At 39.3% G+C, this 21306-nt stretch overlaps 1 protein-coding gene across 1 annotated transcript in view; it reads right to left on the reverse strand.

The window, feature by feature from the left end:
• LOC145498342 (von Willebrand factor D and EGF domain-containing protein-like) overlaps positions 1–21306 on the reverse strand; it is a 52793-nt gene that overhangs the window by 21497 nt on the left and 9990 nt on the right. The window contains exons 4-6 of the mRNA XM_081478258.1: positions 15669–15764; positions 14401–14727; positions 13605–13693 (exon numbers count right to left, since the gene is read on the reverse strand). Coding sequence (XP_081334384.1) covers positions 13605–13693; positions 14401–14727; positions 15669–15764 — 512 coding nt within the window. The remainder of the gene's footprint in view (positions 1–13604; positions 13694–14400; positions 14728–15668; positions 15765–21306) is intronic.

Consider the following 21306-nt stretch of genomic DNA (forward strand, 5'->3'; position numbering starts at 1 on the left):
TAGCATTTCGTGTTTTTTAGGCTTTATTATAAAGACGTTGCTTGGCTCTTGATTGTCTTCATAGTCAAGGAAGTTTGTAACGTGACGTAGTCATCTTATGAGGTATACAAGCATCCATTATATTACGGACATTCCATTCAAAAGTATCCCACACCTCATCAACAGGGACACCGGTCCCTTGGAGAGTTTCATATGAGGATCAGAAAGTTTTTGCAACACTTATTTAATGCGGCTGCAGTTTGTCCTTCTTCCGATGTAGATTTTACGTTTAAAATCTCTCTTTTTTCGACATGCCGATTGTACAGAAAGCAGAACCATGCCATAGTCACTTATTCCAAGGACGACTCTGACGTTATTACTGCGGCTGTGTTGTTAGTAAATGTGAGGTCTAAGATACCTCGTGTGTTCCCTAGGTGTCTAGTTGGTGACTTGACTTGACTTGACTTGACTTGACTTATAACATCTTGGTCGACTAATTTTTCCCGGTAAAACTTCGGTAAGCCATCGAGCCTATCTAGTTTCTTCGTTTCTATTACTGGGTACTTAATGTATTTATACATCGACATACTTTTTCCTACGAGTTTCTTTCTTAACCTTTTTTTTTTGTGTGTGTGTGAATGGTAATATATGAAAATTCCGGTCACAGAACTGACAATAAATTCGGACCAATTTAAATCAAGAACAAAAAGGATCACAACACTTTCATTAGACATAAGGCATCTTTTAACTTTGTATTCTTCTAACTGTTCAATGCCACAGAACCTAGCCATATACGTGGATCATGTTTACTCAGGTGATTTGTCTCCATATTTCCTTCCAGGACATTATAAATACCATGACCTGTTCCCACCCAGTTTAGTCAGTAATTATTTGTTCTAAGTCTCATCGTCTCTGGATCGTAGGTCTAAAGTACTATTGACGATATCGACTTTGTCGTGGTGGCTTACATGAAGAATCGTTGACTACTCATGGCTCGTGTAAACAGAAACTGAGCTGTCTTAGAATTTTTAGAAACTGAGCTGTCTTAGGACTTTCATAACAGAATTGCGAGTGCAAGACAAGATTATTAAGGAATAAGTTTATGTAAGAGAAGATTTTGAGCAATCTTTGCTAGGAAGAGTGCCAGCTGAACTTCTAAAGCTAATAAGCAGACTTGATAGTCTGAGCGGTGATGAGTACAAGAGTAAAGTAGCCCAAGTTGTTTAAGTGACTAGGTGTCATGAAGGACAGTTACTGAATCACAATCAAAGAAGATTCCAAACCTTTCAGTGACAGTTCCAAGGAAACTCATTGAAGAGACTAGGTTAGACAGGATGCTGGAGGTAGTTGTCATATCCAGAGTTGACCAACCCGTTGATTGGTGTGCTCCCGTAGTGGGGACTCCCAAATGGAATGGCAAAGTCAGGGTCTTCTTAAACCTAAGCAAGCTAAATGAGTTATGTCAAGAGGGAGAACCACCCACTTCCATCTGTAGACTTAACTCTAGGAAGATTGGCAGGTTTCAGAGTGTTTTCGAAACTTGATAAGAACTCAGGACTTTGGCAGCTAACCTGGGGATCAAGACCACTGACAAAATTCATCACTCCATGGGCTGTTTCTGTTTTAATGGGTTGCCCTTCGCAATGAGCTCTAGTTCAGAGACATTCCAGAAGAATGTGAGCCAGACCCTCCAGGGATTGGCTGGGGTTGAGTGCAACAAAGATAACGTTTCAGGTCCATGGCAAAGACCGAATGAACACGATAAAAGGTTAAAAGCAGAACTCTAGCGTCTGGTTAAATCTTGCGTGACTCTCAACCTAGACAAATGCCAGTTCAACGCAGAGACAGATAAGTTCCTGGTTATATAAGCTTGAATGGAATTTAGACGGATCCTGAAAAGCTACAAGCAATTGCAGACCTACCTCAATCTCAAAACGTGCAAGAAGTGAGAACATTTCTCGGCATGGTGAACCAACTGAGCAAGTTTTCCGAGCACCTCCCTCACAAGAAAAAAAGCACCAGAGACATTCTTCACAAAGGTAGCCAATGTACACAGGGAAGTGAGCATTGCAAAGCATTTGAGCAGATCAAATCTGATCTCACACAAGCTCCAGTACTGGCTCTGTACGATCCAAACAAGGAGACCAAACTAGCAGCTGATGCTTCCTCCTTTGGCCTAGTTCTTCTTCTTCACTTCTTCTTTACCTTCAAACTGACTCCTCCTAACGACTACTCTCATTCGTATCGAGACCAATGACTCCCACTGAAACCAGATACGTACAAATCTAAAAAGAAGCCCAAGCGCTCACGTGGGCATTCGAACGATCCTGAGAATACATTGTGGGAAAATCGATCTATATGGACACAAGCCATAAACCCCTGCTATAACTCCTGAGTACTCACACACAACTTCCTGGATCAACTTCCGTCGAGAATCCAGAGATTTAGAATGCGACTACTGAGATTCAACTTCAAGGAGATCAGGTATGTTGCAGGAACGAAGGTGTATATAGCCGATGCGCCTTTAAGACCGGCTCCAAGCCCGAAATAAAACAGCGAAGTCAGCAATTTACGATGACGAAATGCATGCACTCTGATCCGAGACCTCAACAGATCATGAAAGCACAAGCGGGGGATCCTGTCTGAGGACAGATCAAAGTTTAATTCTGCGAGAGATGGTCTGACAAGTATTGACTAAGCGATGCTATAAAACAGTTCTGGCCTAGCAGGGGTAAACTGTAAGTGGTGTAGAACATTATGCTCAAAGCATCCAGGATCGTAGTCCTTTCTTCCATGCGTGTCGAAATACTTGATATGATCCATGACGAGCACCAAGGAATCACTAAATGCCGCAAGCTGGCCAAAAGATCTGTTTGGTGGCCAGGATTAAACAGAGAAATCTCGGATCTGGTGCAGCAATACAGATTTTGCGAACTACAAAGGGACAACAAGCCTGAGCCACTTATCACGACACTCTTACCAGACCAGTCCCTGGCAAGTGATTGGTAGCCACAGAACTCTTTGAGCTGAAAGGCATCGACTACCCTACCATTATAGACTACTTCTCAAGGTACGTGGAGGTAGCAGCTATGCAGATGACTACAAAGTCAATTGCGGTCATTAGAGCACTGGAGTAGATATTTACCAGACACGGGATCCCACCAAAACAAGTGCGATCCGAAAATGGTCCTCATTTTGACAGGGGCATAATTCTTCTACTAGGCTAAGGAATGGGGATTTTCAATTTCCCCAAGCAAGTGGAGAAGTTGAGCGGGGGAATGGAATTGTGGAGCACACAGTGGCCTGACCTAGAAAGCTGGCGTGTGCGAAAGAGCAAGAACAAGTTGAATGAGGAAACAGTGCTCAACACCAGGCACAAGACCACGCCTTTGCCTTCAAATGGGCCGTGTACAGAAGTTTTTGTCAAGGACTATCAGTGGTCAGGAAAACGTCATTGAAGCAGCACCATCACCGACCAGCACGGCTAGAAGGAACCATTATCTCTTTACTTTACTGCCAAATCAGCATGGCAACATAAACGACTGACATCAATAGTGAACACCTGTTCGGAAGGACATTCCCGTTTCAAAGGGAGACATTTGAATACCCACTGAAACACTTATTCTCAGCATGGTCCGCTAAGAACTTTCAAAGTCCGCAGAAAGCCTACTCCGTGTATAACCGATAATATACGCGCACTGATGTAAACAAGAGACTATTGACGCAAAGAGGTCAGAAAAATCAGTGACCCAATGGCTTGAACGGCCTACAGAAACCTGAGACAGGAGGTTAAAAGAGAAATTAAAATTGCTGAACGGCAATTCTTTTCGAATTCTGAACAAATCCAAACCCAGGTAATAACAGCAACATTTGAAAAGCAATTCGTCATATAATCCCTAAAAGATCTATATCCCAGCGAATTTTCTGCAAGGATAACAAAATTGTTGCAGACGAGTTCAATCGGTTTTTCGTCTCAGTTGACAAAGTACAATCATTGGCTAATGAAATGCAACATAACACTGAACCGAAATTATTTTGTCCCAAGACAAAACCATTTGTGCGAGCAGTTTCAGCTGAATACTATAGGCAGTGATGAGAGAGAACGCATAATATCATCAATGCCATCAAACAAAGCCCCGGGCATCGACAAGATCTCTGTTCGTGTTTTAAAGGACTGCCTTCCTGTAATCACGTCTATTATCAACACTTCTATTACATCATACATATTTCCCACCACTTGGAAATTAGCTGAAGTAACACCTCCTCCTCCTAAAACTGAAAACCATGAATTGGCAAATAACAACAGACCAATCTCGCTTTTACCGGTTTTATCAAAAGTCTGTGAAAAGTTGCACACAATCAATTCCCTTCTTACTTGCAATCAAAAGATAGGCTTACGAACACTAAAAGTGGTAACAAGCAATGGCATTCGACCGAAACATCTGTCATAGAAACGACCGACACCATTGTAAGAGCAGTAGACCAAAAGATGTTGACCTCGGCAGTGTTTTTAGACATGAACAAGGCCTTCGACAGCGTTAACCACGAAACACTGACCTTAAAATTGCAAGATGTGGGCGCCGCAAACTCAGTTATCCAGTGGTTTTGTAGCCACCTTAATGACAGGCGACAAGTGGTACGAATCCATTCAACATTGTTTGAGCCCTTGTTCACCAGCTGGGGTGTTCTGCGGGGAAGTATACTTGGAGCACTTTTATTTAGCATATACACTGATGACCTTCCTTTAGCACCACAGAGGTGCAGCGTTCAGATCGAGTTATGTAGACGACACTAAGCTTGTTATCTCTTTCAAAATGAAAGATAGTTCGGAAGCCTTTGCCGACTTACGAGATCACTTGCAGAGAATAGGTCAATGGTGTTCCAAAAATAACCTTTTAGTGTTGAACCTAAGCAAAACTAAACTTATGGTGTTTGGCAGCAGGCAAATGCATCCTAGATTGGCCACTCCTCGCCTCACGTTCAAGGGAAGAGAACTCCTACCTGAACACACCGCTGAAGACGTTGAAGTGATTTTGGACATTAACTTAACCTATGACGAACGCATTACTAGAACTGTCTCTTCCTGCATGTCCTGTCTCAGTCAAATCAGCCGCACAAAGCACGTTTTGACAAACGCACTCTATTAACCGTAATAAACGCTTTAGTTTTTAGTAAGCTTTTTTATTGTTCGAACGTATGGGTGAACGCATCGAAGCGTAACGAGAGTAAATTACAAAGTATTAAGAACTGTGTAGTTCGAATTGCGACCAGAACGCGCAAATATGATCATGTCACACCAGTCCTAAAAGAGCTTAAGTGGCTACCAGTAGCAACTCAGTTATACTTTAGAACCTTTAAATGCTTAACATCCCGTTTGCCAGAGTACCTTTCCTCTCAATCCATATAGCGAGAAGAAATAAGCAGGCGTACCGCAAGAAGTTCACATATGCTGAATATTCTGCTTTTCAAGACTGCTGGTAGTCAAAGGACGTTTCACTATAGAACAGTTGGTGTTTGGAACTTTATGGATAGTTATGTTAGAACTTTTAAATCAGTGTCTGCTTTTCAATTTAACATGAAACGTAAACTGGTAAAATATTTTATAGCTTCTCAAATATTCAGTAGTGTAAATAATTTTTTTAGGGTCCTTAAAGTAGATTTTTATTGTTGCCATCTTATTTTTGTTGTACTTATTTAAATTTAAGTTATGGTCTTTGAAAAGCCTAATAAGGGAAAGTCAATAAAGAATGTATGTATTCTTGCTAATAGGACTTAGAGAATCGTAAACCAACCCTAAAAGTCAGAGAGAATCTAGCTTTAGCTTCAGATGATGCTGTGTTTTAAGATTCCATAAAGCTTTTGCCAGTTTTCGTTTACTATTTTCGTTTCCCTAGATTGTAATAATAATAGTAATAATAATAACAATAATAATAACAATAGTAATAATAATATTTGTTAAAAGAAAAACTCTTAACCCTCCTGAATAACGAGTCATATGCATGTCCCATGCTATTTACATTCATTGAAAAAAACTGGACAAATTGGAGTTCTTAGAAGAAAAACACGAGTGTCTGTCAGGAATTTAAATAATTCATGTCTTTGTATTCTGTGTAATAATAATGATGATGATCATCATCATCATCATCATCATCATACTACTACTAATAATAATAATAATATTGATAACGATAAAATTTTGATAATAATCGACCACGACTAATATACAAAATAATATACAATAGATAACTCGTTTAAAAGCAAGTCAAACATTTGAAAATAAAAGTAACAATTTACATATATTCAGTTTGTTTTGAAATTATTGTTCACGGTTCCTTAGATCAGCGGAAATCCTGGAAAAAAGAATAATAATAATAATAATAATAATAATAATAGTAGTAGTAGTAGTAGTAGTAAAATACTTAAACCTCGTAAGAATGCTCAAAGCGTGTGTTATTGTGTTTTCAACTAACGCGAAAGGTCCGTTTTAATTGAAATATGGATAACTTCAAGTTCAATTTTCTCTCGCGGGGTCAGCTTGAGAGCTTAAGTCTTGATAAGTTCTTCTTACCTTAAGTCAAAATGTTACCCTGCTCTGAGGTTTTTTGGGAACTTTTTCTTTGCCATCATTGCTCGAATGTTCTGCGGAAATCATCTTAAACGTTCTAATGATAACGATAACGATAACGACAACGACAACCATAACGATAACGATATCGATAACAACGACAACAACAAAAACAACAATAATGATAATGATAATGATGATAATGATAATGATAATGCCAATGCTAATGCTAATGCTAATGCTAATGCTAATGATAATGATAATGATAATGATAATGATAATGATAGTGATAATGATAATGATAGTGATAGTGATAGTGATAATAATAATAATAATAACTTTATTAAGGCGTTGAAATTATTTTAGCCGAGGGATAACCCTCTAGCAATAGACGACAATTAGCTAAAAAGAAATTACAAAACCTGACAATAATTCAAAAATTAGTCTAATTAAAAGGTTCATGAAAATAAAAGCATTTAAAACAAAATCCTTACTAATTAATTATTGCATAGATCGCAGCTACGACATACCCATCCAGTAGAGTTTCCAGGTTCATCTTACGTCTGTTCGTTTTCATATTCACGAACAATAGGGGGAGATATTGTGTACCCTACATGAAGTATTGTTTAAGATGGTGTTTAATTAAAGATGTCGACTTGAAGTTAACACCTGTTGTTCACTGAAGACTACTTTATATCCAAATAACTCGAAAGCCTTAAGCCTGATCGCAAGTAATATCGACTTCACAAAACTTGCCTGCTTGCAGACACTGTTCAGTTATTTTAACCTGCAACGACTGGCTTATCATTAAGACCAATCAAATAAAACGTCGAGTGCCACTGCCATGCGCAAAAAAAGAAAAAAAATAGGTGCTCGATGAGCACATGAATCCACTACCGTAGGTAAGTGGATTAGGAATCTCTGCAGGACCTGGGTTTAATTCAATGTCTCCAAAAAGCTTCTTTTCTGACAAGAGGTAGTTCTTATTATCAAACTGAACTCGGACAAAAATTCTGGATAACATTAATAATTCCTACCAGAAGACCAACACTTTTCTTGTTCAAATTTTGTTTAACAAAATCGAGTAAAGACAGACTCTTCTCCATGAGCAGGCTTGAATCCATAGTTCACAACTGGTGACCACAGTGAATGCAAACAGATAAAACGGGAACACTTTTCTTCAAGATATCTTCAATTCTGCCTCTTACTTTTCTGTGTTTAACTGATTTTAAAACTTCACGTGGTAATCTAGATGGTTCTCTGTCTCTTTTCCTACATGGAGCAACTGATAAGTATACTGATTAAAGATTAAAGATTTACTCTTACATGTACCTTGCCTGAGTGTAAACACTGGAAAGATTGGCTTTCACTCCGAGTATTTGCAGAAAAAATACTAGTTACATAATGACCAGGCATAGCTTCTGTGGATGTGTTTTCCATGGTCATGATTTCGTCAGCTAAAGCTTTTTGTTTGAACTCTACTAAGAGAGTCATATCTCCTTAAGAGGAACTCTCACGACTGAATCGCGGTGGAATTGACTGCGTTGTGCTCTGAGGCCCGTTCCAAACGCCGCTCCATTCATGCGCCGAACCTAACTGATGAGTTAAGTACGGCAGAAGAGTGGCGTTTGAATCAGTTTGGGTCGGTAGGTTAAGTTTGGTGCGACAAACAACATTAAATTCGGCAGGGTCTGTCGCACTATGCGACGTTGGAGCGGCAGCTGATTCATACGGCGTTCTCCTCATGTGCCGAACCTAATGCATAAATTACTGTAATTTATTTTTCATATAACGGGACTCGCGATTGGCTCAAAATTGAGTGGCGTGACCAGTCATCCATGAAGATCAAAGTCGTCGCTAGAAATAAAGACAACAAAATGCCAGGATGCCTTCGATTTATGAGAAACGGGACTGTATAAGCGAGTTTCTTTAGCGCCAATTCATTTTTTTGCTTTTTCTTCGTGAAAATAGCCCAGCTTATTAGATTTCCCTTTAACAAGTCGATTTAACCGGGAGAAAACCTGTCTAAATACAAACACTGAACCTTGAGTTTGAATTTGCTCCCCTAAATATTGCTATAACAGCATGATAACAGCGAAATGTTAGTCACAGCTTTTCTATTTGGACAGAGTTCGTGAATTCAGAGCGCATATTTTCGCGTCGAAAAATGTTACCTCCGGCTTCCCGAATTAAGTTCGACGCAAGTACGCCGTCTGAACCAGCCGTCGCTCCAAAGTCGCTCTAAAGTCGTACTTTATAAAGTTTGGTTCGGCACATGAGCGGAGCGGCGTTTGGACCGGGCCTGACTGCATCATCCTTCGAAACGGATGCGTACTCCCTCGAAAGGGCTGCATAATCCCTTGAAAGGATCGAATTATCCCTTAAAAGCGCTGAATAATGCCTCGAATGGGATTCGAGTTTTCTTAAGAGGAATGGATTACCGCGAACGGTGAATTCGTGATTTCCGTGCCATTTGAGTCGCCCAGTGATCGATGTAATCGGCCTGATTGCAGTTTCTGTTCTACATTGCGAAATACTGTTTTAATACTTGAGTGCATGGCACTAATGTCCTCTGCATCACAAGGAACATTAGGGACCTTTATACGATACAAGGACGGGAAGGCTAAGACGGGAACGGCAGTGGACGCGGGAAATAAGCTTTCGCGTGCCGTGTCGCCAAGGACAAAATGCCTTAAGTTGTGTAATTTTCGTATAGGAGGGCGACGTCAATATCTCTAGCTTCATAAAAGCTTTTCATAAAACCAATGACATCCCTTTGAGATAGTACAGAAATATTATCCAGTTAAACTTAAACGATGGTGAACAGACGACACGGAACTTACTCTTGTTTATATACGTAAAGCAAACCTTCCTGATCTGTCGGTATTTAATATTGAAAGAATCCAGAATTTCCGTATGAAGAATTTATGTGAACGATCTTTGTATCGACCTGGTTCAGATAGCTTTTTGTCAGCAGAGCGTTTTAGAATCGACCCTGCCTGTAGCTGAAACGAATATTTATAATAAAACAAACATTACGTTGAGTTCCGGGTTGTATGAAACATGAAATAAACATCAATTTGTAAATGTGCATTTTATTTGCTCGATAGCTGCTTTGAAGGCACGTAACAATCGTATTTCCAATCAAAACCTTTCGGAAACCACCCAAAATCATGCAAGATCATTCGAGAACAATGTTTAGGAACATTCGCTGATAGCTGTACCTGGTTATACCAGAAAAGAAAAAAATAGGAAACTTTGGGTACTTACCATTTACATGTGAAAACCGGAAATTCCAGTTGGAAAATCAAATGGTTCACGCCATTCCGTGTGGGAAGCTTCAGAAAATATGGGCTGTGATTTGAGGTGATGCTATTTTTCTGCTCTTTTAAGTCTCTCTAACTGATGTGGATATACTTTATAGCGATTCCTTCTCCCGCAACGTCGCATTCAATTGTTTAATCTTTATACCTGAAATTTCCAACCGGATGATTTTTGTAAATGGTAAGCACCCTTTGTCTACTCACCAATTCGCGTCACTTCAAAGAGCGTGGGAAAACGAGTCTGCAATGTCATACGCCCGGTCAGCGGTTAGAGATCGTAGTCATTGATAATGCTCCGTAACGCTGTGCTTCTGCTAGTAAATTCGCATTTTTTTTTTTTTTTTTTTTTTTTTTCTTCTCCGTTTTGACAACCAACTCCCTCTTAGGAACATTGACAGGTTTGACTAACCGAAAGTCTACCGACAAATCAATCGTGACTAATCTTCACATATTTTGTTCCTCTCAATCGCACAGTCGGTCATTCGGGCATTAATCGCGGAGCGATCTTCGCACATCCGAAGCTTGATTAAGTACGAGTATTCTTTTGTTACGCATTTTTGGTTAACGGACACGCTCGATGACATAGAATCTACGGCCCTCCGGCCGTAGATTCAAAAAAAGACAGAAAACGAAAATTGTTACGTCGAGCAAACTTCAACCTTGAAGCGAGATGTCAACAGCCGTAAATTTTAACCGATTCACTTGCGTATAATAGCAACTGTACGAAAGCCTTGCGTTCGCAGAATAAGTTTTAAACGGTTTCAACTTTTCCTGAGACGAAAACGCTCGTAGCTATGCATATGGTCTATTTTATTTTACGTTTTTAAAGATCATCCTCGTGGCTTTAAAAAGCCTCATATTAAAGATACCCCATTTTAAGGATTCTCCGTTTTAGAAAATTCCCACTTTTAGAGATTCCTTGTTTTAAAAATTCCCCGTTCCCCACTCCCCATTCTTGATGTTGACAGTCTGGCCCTCTATCGCAGAAGGATTCCCAACCGTACGTTCACGAGTTAAAATTTATACAAAAGCAAACAATTGTCAAATACTTGTGAAATATTCGTGGCTAGTCTGACGCGAATTTGCGAACGGGACTTTGGGCGTGATGCTCAACGAGTTTGCCTTTGAATTCTAAAGGTCTCTGAAGAGTCTCTTGGCCGAGACGAAACGCCGCGTCAGACTAGCCACGAACATTTCACAAGTAAATGTACACAAGGATCAAAAATAGTTCGGTAAAGCTTGAAAAATAGAATTTGCCCTACTGTTGCATATAAGTAGGCCTTAGTAAATGTAAAAACGCTATGTAGTTTTTTTCTTCAAATGTCTTCGTATTTCCGAGAAAAAGGACATTATCGGTTTCACGTCCAGACATCAATCTAACGAGTTCCAACTGGGCTGAAAATTGACCATTTTCATTCGATTCGCATTTCGCAACTATTGAGCACAGAAAAGTTGTAATAAAACCAACTTAATGCAGAACTATTCCTTGTCCAAAAAAGCCCAGTCTCAAGAATATTGGATTTATCTAACTATTTAGCGGTAAACAAAACCAAGGTGTTCTCCAACGATGAGTTCGTCAGTCGGCGAAAACAATTGTCATTTTGACCATGCGCCATGTTCCAAAAGATTCTATATTCTAACTATACTAGGATAGGTCTTTCAATACTTGTAAAGTTTCGTTTGGGCAAATGATTGGCCGTCGATAAAATCCGGAACATGGAACATTCCGGAACATCCCGGAACATTCCGGAGCATCCCAGAACAGCGAATAATTATCATAATTACGCGAAAGATATGTAAAATAAGATTTTAAAAAATTAAATCAAACAAAAATAAACTGGTATCAGCTCGGAAAATAGAAACAAAACAAAAACATAAAAAGGAAAAAAGAAAGAAAAATGAAAGTGACTGCAATGAGTGAAGGCTAGCTACTACGAAGACTAATCCATTCCTTTCAGCCGTTCACCGTCAGTTTAATCACGTGACTGTCCTTTATTCCCAGATTTCGTTCTTCACAGAAAACTAAGGTGGTGGCGTTCGAATTCATTAATGAGATTTAAAAGTATGGGTACACGAGTGTGATTCCTTTATTCAATTCATTACGTCAATACAAAGATATGCGTATACACGATTTCTTATGGAGAAATAGTTTCTCCATGAGATAGAAATAGAAACTCTTCGGCATCGAGTTTCTTGTCTAAACTATTTCGGACTGCTCGACCTCTGATGACAGTGTAAACAAATACAAACAAAAAATTTAAAAACATTTAGCGACGCGCCCGCTGTTTTGCGGGGTCGCTGGTCAAAACTTTATTGTCTCTAGAAATATTTGTTACAAGTGTTGGCGATCTGAAATTGAATTCTTAGTGTCGCCAACAGTTCAGATGCATCTCCTGGAAAATGTTTGTCCAGTACAAGTTAATACTTAATTAATTAAAAATACTTTTACCGCAGACTATAATCTATTCATTTTTAGTTCAACTTCACGTGCAGATCGTTATCTGACTTTCGATCAATCTTAGTTTTCTATCGAGCCATTCGAACACCACCAAAATAAACCAGACATGCGAAAACCGCGCGTGCACGCGTTGCTCTACAAATCTTTGATTATCACTAGTTTATTAATAAGAACTTGCTTGTTACGCGGGCTTCCGGAAAGGCCGAGTCTGCACTTAGTAGGTCATAGTGCCAGGCGTCCCTAGCGGAGCTGCGCGAAAACTGGGGATGATAAATAGCAACATGAAGATGGAATAGGGACAAAACTATGAATACTGACTTAACAAGCAACTGTATGATGCTTAGACAAACACCTCAGATGTTGAAGAAATCAGGGATCAAAAAAGGAGACGCAATGAATTACCTGGCATTCGTCGTCAGAATCGTCCATGTTTGTGTTGAAAAACAGAGTGCTGAAAAGCGACGTGACGCAATTGGCGGGAAAGTGGAGGAGCCTGCACTCATTATGCTCAGTTGAATGAATACCCAACGCTCCCTACCCCTCTGCTACCGACTCCCCTATCCCCAATAATATCTTTTCATATTTCAAGCTCATACCAGTTTATTTTTGTTTATGTTAGTTTTAAAAATTTAATTTTACATATTTTTCGCATAATTATGATAGTTATTCGATGTTCTGGGATGTTCCGAAATGTTCCGGGACGTTCCGGAATGTTCCATGATTAGGCAAATGATTAGGCACTCGTCAAAACATTATTCAAATCATACACAAAAAAATTAAAATCACGCCAGCAGTGGAATGCGTGACCAGAAGTACTACCATTGTTTTTGTCATTAAATCACTTCAATTCAAAATATCACAGGAATATCGGCTCGACTTAAGCATAAACCAACATATATATGTTTACCTTAGCTGGGTTATCATGTCTTGACAGTCAAACAACATTCCTATCCTACCATCTCAACGGTGTTCCATTAGGTTTGCATAACCTGCACACATTCGTCTGGTGATTTTGAATTCCCGAAATCGTTCAATATCACTAAGTTCCTATGCAAATGTTCCTATATTTTCCGTTTTGTTGTTTGGTACAATCATTCAACCTGCTATCAGGCAGAAATCCCCAGTAATTAGGGGAACGAAGGCTGCTCCTCAACTAATCAAACTTTTGGAAAAGGCTACAGCTCTTCCAGTTGAATATCATCAAGGAAGATAGCAGAACATGTGTATATGGCATGGAGAATCCTTAATCAATGTACCCTGACATAAAATAAATACAAACCTTCCCCCTCCATGAGGATGCAAAACATAAATATGAGGATCTCCGGAAGACAAGCACTGTTCTATCTCTGCCTTTTGTAAAACACTAACCTTAAAGAACAAAAGGAAAAGTGAAAAGTTCAGTTCTCTTAAAAACCGAAATACCGCACAAAGAAGAAAATAAGTTACCTCTAAAATTACAGATTTAAGAGAATGACGCCTGGGTTTCACTTCGATTCGGTACGTGACGTTTTGCATTTGCTAGGGCTAACTGTCGAAACCGTTCGTGCTCCATTCATCTGCCGATTATCTCTGTGAACATAGGTCTTCTCTGTGGAGGCGCCGACAATAATGTAGCAGTCTCCATCGGCAAATTCGACTTCGAACCCCAATAAAGTGAGTATAGCTTTTAGCTAACTGCTCAAGGGTTTGAAGCCCACAAAGATTGTCAAAGCAACAATCAAAGCACTGTGCCACCCCTTCCACCCGACAGATGTATTTACCACCAAGAGTTTGAGTGGTCACGTGACCAGCCGCAACCAGGATCTCTTCCTCGACGACAAGGGAGACAAAGGAGAGAGATCCTAAGATCAAGGTTGCACGTGTTGATAATTGTGTGGGGGCGGTGTACATTACACTCTACTGACACTACACATTGCGTTTCTAAGTTTATACGAACCTAGGGCGAAATTGTTATTACAATTGTTAGCACTGTTACTGCTGTTGTTCGTCTGTCGGCCGCAGGGCTCGCCGCGTTGGTCATAGGGACGGTACAAACTATTTTATCAGTCATAAAATAGGTATTAAAAAACACATACCCAAATTGTGGGGAGATGAACTTTTCCGGGGTGCCAAAATCTGCTGTTTTTATGAGACAACACTGGAATTATAGGTTGTAGACCTTCAGTTACACCACCTTGCTTACAAGCAGCCTTAATTTTAACCGTTATACTCTGTGTTCCCTCCTTAAGCGGTATATCACAGGACGCCTGACTATCAGCCAGAACTACGTCCGGAGGCATCCAAAACATTATTTTTGGCAATCCACGGGGGGTTTTGACAACTGGTATGGTGGGCGTTATAGTAATTTCTTCAGTTGAAAGTTCACAGGATTTCACTGTCAATACGGTAGTAGTGGGGTAAAACTGAAAGACAAATAAAAAGGCATTAAAAAATAATTTTAAATCGCAGGAGCTGCATCTAAACTTACGCCCTACTTCAAAAGATGTTGTTGGGATGCGGAGTACTGTCAGCAATAATTCAGTTTAGCACCTCGGCGCTAATTTACTTTTTATAGCTCAAGGGAGGTGGCTTATGGAATGTGGGAAGCTTATAATTAGGAACAGACCACTTATAGTAATTCTTAGACAACAGAAACACACAATTCAGAAAATGATGTACCTTGATGAACAACAACAAACAACAGCTACGTTGACCTTGTAGCTGCACCCTAAGAATTTATTTGTAGAGGTGGGGTTAAGACTCCTAGAAGTCCTTTTTGTTTGCAGACAGAGGGGTCTACAAAAGGAGAGAAGAGGGCTAATAGCCGGCATTTCATGGTAAATCTTACTAGTGTGGAGCCAAACCTAAAGCTTAAATTCAATTTCACGGCGAAAATGAGTCTGAATAAAGCATGATAATCACAAACCGCTGAAGAGAACCCGAGGAATTCAAATGACAACATCAGGCGATGTTTCGTACTTTAATTGCGTGAATACAAATTCTAAGCTAAAAACGCTCCAAAGTAGAGATTCGATCCATTTTTTGTGTGTTTTACAAGTTCCGGCGTTACTATTTATTTGAGAGAACTACTCAACATTTGGCTGCAACTGATCCTGTTTCGCCGTTACCCAATTTGACTTCAAGACATATTTGTTTTGTTTCAGTTTGGTTTTGTTTCCTCGTGTTTTGTCTTTGTTTGCTTGTTTGTTTCCTTTGTTGTTGTTTCTGAGGAAATGCACGAGTATGTACGTAATGTATGTTCAGTCATTGGACCGCTTATTAAACCGTTTGTTTGTCAAGCTTTTCATTGCAGTTCCCGACGAGTTTTGGAAAAGAAAACTAAATGCAAAACCCCCCCGATTACCTTCAGTCCTGCGAAGAATGGAACTCGGATGTTCTTTGTTGGTGACCATACATTCTTTGGAGAAGTAGTGAACATCGCAGAGACGTTGCAAACTATCTGTTGGTATAAAGTGGTAGATGTAAGCCTATATAGAAGTCGTTTAAATATGTTTCCTCTCAAACAACAACAAAAAAGTGGACTGTCTTTTGCTCAAACAACAATAACGACAAACGTTTTATATCAGATTATTTCCTTAAAAGTTTATATTGAATGATCTTGGCTCTGTTGACTTTCTGTCTACGCGACTGGGATTAGCGAAATAAATCACATTTTCCTCAAGTAATCATAACAATTACAAGTTCCTCAAATGTGATTGGTGCATAAATTGCTGCATTGTGCTCTGATTAATCTGTAAAGTTGTAATCGGGCAATGTAATCGGACAGTTGGTTGTAATCGGACAGTTACATGAGCCAATCATTTAAAGTCCTCTCCAGTAAATACACCAATCACAACATTCAAAAGACTGACTTTGTAAAATTGTCGAAGTTTACTCGCTGGTGACTGTTTTGAAAGAAACTTAGCAGCTATTTCGCAAGCTATTATCAATATTGTTAACTGTGATATTTAAAATAACTATTAAAAGCTCTTTTTCAGATGAAACTTTCACTTTTGTGGGAAATTGTAATGGTTATGATTAATTGGTAACAAAAGATCATGTCTTCCAATTCTGTCTTGGCAGTCGTTCGATTTTGCTATTAGAGACCGAATTGGACTCCACTCAGTCCTACTACCATTATTAATAGCATCATTAGTGGAGCTGGCGAGCGCGTGGAGCCCCATGTCAAGTAACCTAGTAACCCATGGAACTAATGTAAGTACACCACTTGCTCAAATTTACAAGCTTTCAAGGTCTTGTTTTCGTTAATAAAAACAAAATTCCTCTTTTGGCCTCCAAATGGAAAGAAGGAACAGCAAATAATTAAAGTGGCACAACACAGGTCCCAAAACTATGCCATGTAACCTATGGTTTCACGAAAATGACAACAGTTTGTTCACCAGCGTATGCGAATTTTTTTTTCTTTTTGATACCATGATTGTAGCATCAACGCGTATTCACGAATTATAGCTCGCAGCTCAGTAAATTACAGACTGCAGTTATCGACTTTTTGATGTAGAAACTGCAATGGCGTTTTCCAAAACTGTTAAAGGCACGTTGCCAAGTTCCTAAGCGAGAAATCTTCAAAAGGAGCTGTAAAGTCTTCTTGATTTAAAGCAATTCTGTAATTCAATGTTTTAATTCCGTCAACTAGCTCTAAACTGTATCACTTAAGTTGCTTTGTCGGAGTTGTTGTAAATTGCAGTTGTAAAAAAATCGTTTTGTGTCGTTTGTTTGCCGATAACCTCACTGCTAACCACATTAAAAGCGTACTCGAAAATAATGCCAAGCCCAGTTTTCTTGGTGTTGGTGAAATAGCTGCTTCGAAAACTGCTAAAATTTCTTCGTGTGTTACTGCTGGAAACCAAGAAACCATTTAATTTGGTTATGACTCCCGTGAGCTGCAAGAATACGTGAAGAGCGCTATTTCCACTGATGTGAACACGCTGAATGGAAACTGCAAATTCTTGAAATTTTGCCGTTTTTCTACCTCTGAATTTACATCTTGGCTTTATCTGGAATGATAATGAATCTTTCTTTCATTCGGCAATCTTTCCTTGAAATTGTTCCGTTTAGAAAGGGGACACGCCAGGATTTAAGATTTGATCCTCGCACGGTTGTCCTGATGGTGTAGTGGATATCACACCCAACTAGTATCCGGGGGGTCGTGGGTGCAAATCCCCCTCAGGGAGAATTTTCTTTCAAACCTTTATTCGTATGTGTAATCAAATGGTTTTCTCGTGAAATTAGGAAATAATTTCACACGCGTTTTAGTCAGGTTTTTAGCTGCCATGACGCTAAATAAGCCTAAGTTTTGTTAAAGAAAGCTTTTTTTTTTACTAAAAGGCGAGATTTTTCGAGGATTAGGTACAAAATTGAGCAAAACTTCAAGTCCGGGCATGCGTATAAGCCAATTTTTTTTTTTTTTTTTTTTTTTTTTTTGCCATTAACCGTTCTCAATTTCGTTTGTTGGCCCTTTCCTTTCTGTTTTTCTCGGCCCTTGTACACTGGCTACCTTTTGCATTGTAAGTTCTTTCTGGCTGCAGTGAAAAGTTGGATGTTAATTACGGGCGAAGCCTAGAAATGGACCTTGATCAATCATAGACGTTGTGGACCATTTTACCACCGTTTTTGCACCAAAACTGATAACGGTGTTTTTCGATTTGCGACGTCGGAATGTCGTCGATATCTAAACCTGACCATTGTGCGGAAAGGGCTAGCCTAGCACTACTATCTGCTTATCAAGAATATCTGATGACATTTAAATTGATGACGTCACGAGTGGTACAAAGAGCACGACCATTAATTACGAATATATGCGTAGTTGGTATTCAAAGGGTTAATATCGTGGGTGACAAGTTACGCTCACAACCCAATTTTTTTTTTTCCCCACTGGTTTATTCTGTCGAAAACCGAGAACATTAATAAGAATATAGTCTTATTTTAAAGCATACATCATTGCTAAAGTTCGTGATTTTCTGAGTTTCTTCACAAACAATACCTTTCGAATTCTCCATGCTTGTTCATAATGTTTCAAAATTAAGGCAACTGTCAAATCTTTCTTAAATGATTGGCTCTAATTCGTCATGAACTGATGAATGAAATGACAACGGCGTCCGTTGAAATGTACTGAAACTAAAATTTTGCACGAGGCCATATAAAGTTTTGACAGTTTGTTTTGAAGTGAAATTATCATTAAAAATTTACTTTATGGTCTAAGAAAACTTGCCTAAATGAAATTCAAGCAAAAAATGCATAAGGTTGAAAAACCTTCAGAGCTGGCAAGGAGCATGGTTGCGGACAAATCATACATCACGGCTTCTTGTGCATGAAACGTTAGCCTGTCCGGCATGTCCGGCTTGGTTTATCACCACATTACAGTTGTGGATATTGTAGATGTGGCCACTGCTCACCGCTGCAGTGGACTGGGTTAGCGCGGAAGGGGAACTCGACTGTTTGTCTGGTTAAAGTGGATTTCTTTGTCATCAATGATGTTAGACAGTTGTCGCAGCTCGTCTTCGTTCCCGAAGTCGTAGGCTTCAACGCTTTGTTCTTGTCGATGGCCAGTTATTGTTATTATTTCGGATTTTGGAACTCCCTTGGCCTTCAGCTTTCTGACCACCGTTTTCCGGACTGAGTGGTTGGATAATCTTTTCTCGGGACACATATCTTGTAACGGTGAGTTTTCTTTCATAATTTTACAGATGGAAGTTTTACCCATTCGGCTCTTCTTGTACCATACGTCTGATGTGGTGGGGTTGTCGATGCACGCTAAGTAGAACGGACCAGATAATTTTAAATCTTCAGGCCTCTTGGACAGGTAACTTTCGAAAAGAGCCAAAGGACATCGTGATTCAGCAGTTGCGAACATTTTGGGTAGTACGGACCTCGGTTGAACTCGTAAACCTCCTTGCCTTGTTTTTGTTGGGCTTTCTGCGAAGGTTGATTTATTCTACCATATTAAGCAGGCAAACCTGAATGCTTACGCTGATGATGAACAGTTGTACTCGTCTGACAACGACCTCGAAACACTAAACACGCGACTGGAACTCGAACTTGGAATTGCTAACAGTTGGTATGAGCGAAATGGCATGATTGTAAATCCACACAAGCACCAGGTAATGGTGTTTGGCGCGAACAGTAATTACGATTTCTCTTTTCCCGTTAAGAATTCAATTGATTTATTGGGTGTAACTATTGACAAGGATTTAAGCTTTAATCGTCACATCTCACAGATATGTGAGAAGGTTAACAAACAATTCAGTGTTCTCAAGAGATTTAAAAATATCATTACCAGTAATGTCATGCTACGTTTATACAAGACTTTTATCCTACAACACCTTCAATATTGCTCTCTTATTTGGCATTTTTCTGGCACCAGAAATTGTGACAAACTGGAGTCTTTGAACAAACGTATTTTACGATTTATTTTTAATGATTCATTGTCTAGTTATGATGAACTCTTAAAGAAAGCAAAGATAGCATCCTTATACACTGGAGGACTTCACAAAATTCTTATGGTAGTTTTCAAGAGGTTATTTGTTTCTACGTACCCCGGATATCTAAAAGAACTATTCGTTTTTCGTAACTCCAGTTATTCATTAAGAGGAAAGAATATGCCGGCCTTACCTATACCAAGAACAACAAGTTATGGACTTGAGTGCATCCGATATCAAACTGCAAAAATTTGGAATTCGCTCCCAGACAGTATGAGAACAATAACATCACTTAAAGATTTTAAGACAGTCATAAAGAAAATGAACTTTTAGTTGTAGTTATTACTATTGTATTAGTAGTAATGTTAATTATTGTATTTTAATAATTTAATTCATTTATGTATATTTTTTTCTTTCTCGAAGATATTAGCTCAATAGAGCTACTCTGATAATTCCAGTTGAAATGAAGTGTATGTACGTATGTACGTATGTATTGTTACAAACTCGTTGCCGCTGTCGTCTTTATAGAGCGTGAAATCCTCCACATTCATTGTGTAATGCTCTTGGCAGCCACGCAGGCCGAGATGCTGTGAGAGCAGCCACCACATTGTATTCAGGAGTGACCGTGGAGATGAATTTCCAAGCTGCCCGCTTTCCCACAAAACTTTTTCTTCCTCTCTGGTTAGGCTTCTTGACTTACTTGGTAGTTTTCCTTTACCTTCATTTCCTAGCTTACGCGGCTTTCCCTCAAGAACTTTTCGGGAATTGAAATATTTTCTGTCCTTTATAATGGAAAAAGAACAACCTTTTTCTTTCAAATGGCGGTGAAGTGCTGCTTGCATCACTTTTAGGGACCCAGGTTCGTAATCGTTAACCAGCTCAGTTCCGAACAACCTGGCTGTTATCCTGATTTAAGCCCGTGATCCAGTCGAAAAGACGGTACTTGATCAGCGGTTAATTTAAAAAAAAAACACGTGACCTCAATAAGCCCAAAACGTGAGCCCGCGATATGGTCACGTGAAACTGGTTAGCGGATTCCTTCTTCTGAAAGGTGTCAGTTGACCATTTAACGGATGTCCTATATGAAATATGTACGCTGTTAACTAAGGCCGCATGTCCTATTAGCTGGAGTATGGACGCCATGTTGTGCGACGTCGTTGTTGTCGCCGTCGTCTTGCGTAAGCGCCCACGAGCAATATCGCTAACCATTTTTACCATGGGAAGAGATTCACTAGTTCTATGAGTATGGGATTCCGCTAATATATATCCTTATAATATTTCCTTCCTAGAAAATTATTTTATCCAAAGATTTGAATTGAAACAGCAAAACGTGTAATAGACCAGTTTCGATATACTTAAATTCTAACTTTGCTCTGAACGGCTAAGGGGAACAAAACAACAACAATAAAATAATTCTTCATCCCTCGACCTCGATGTGATTTATATTTAACAATTATTCGGCGAATAATTGTTTTAGTACAATTTTCAGAGCTGAACAAAGAGGCCTACAGAATAACGGACTAAAACATAAAAACACAGACGCAATTGTTCGTGTACATACACGTA

Source organism: Orbicella franksi, chromosome 9 (genome assembly GCF_964199315.1).
Source record: "Orbicella franksi chromosome 9, jaOrbFran1.1, whole genome shotgun sequence".
Classification (NCBI taxonomy): Eukaryota; Metazoa; Cnidaria; class Anthozoa; order Scleractinia; family Merulinidae; genus Orbicella; species Orbicella franksi.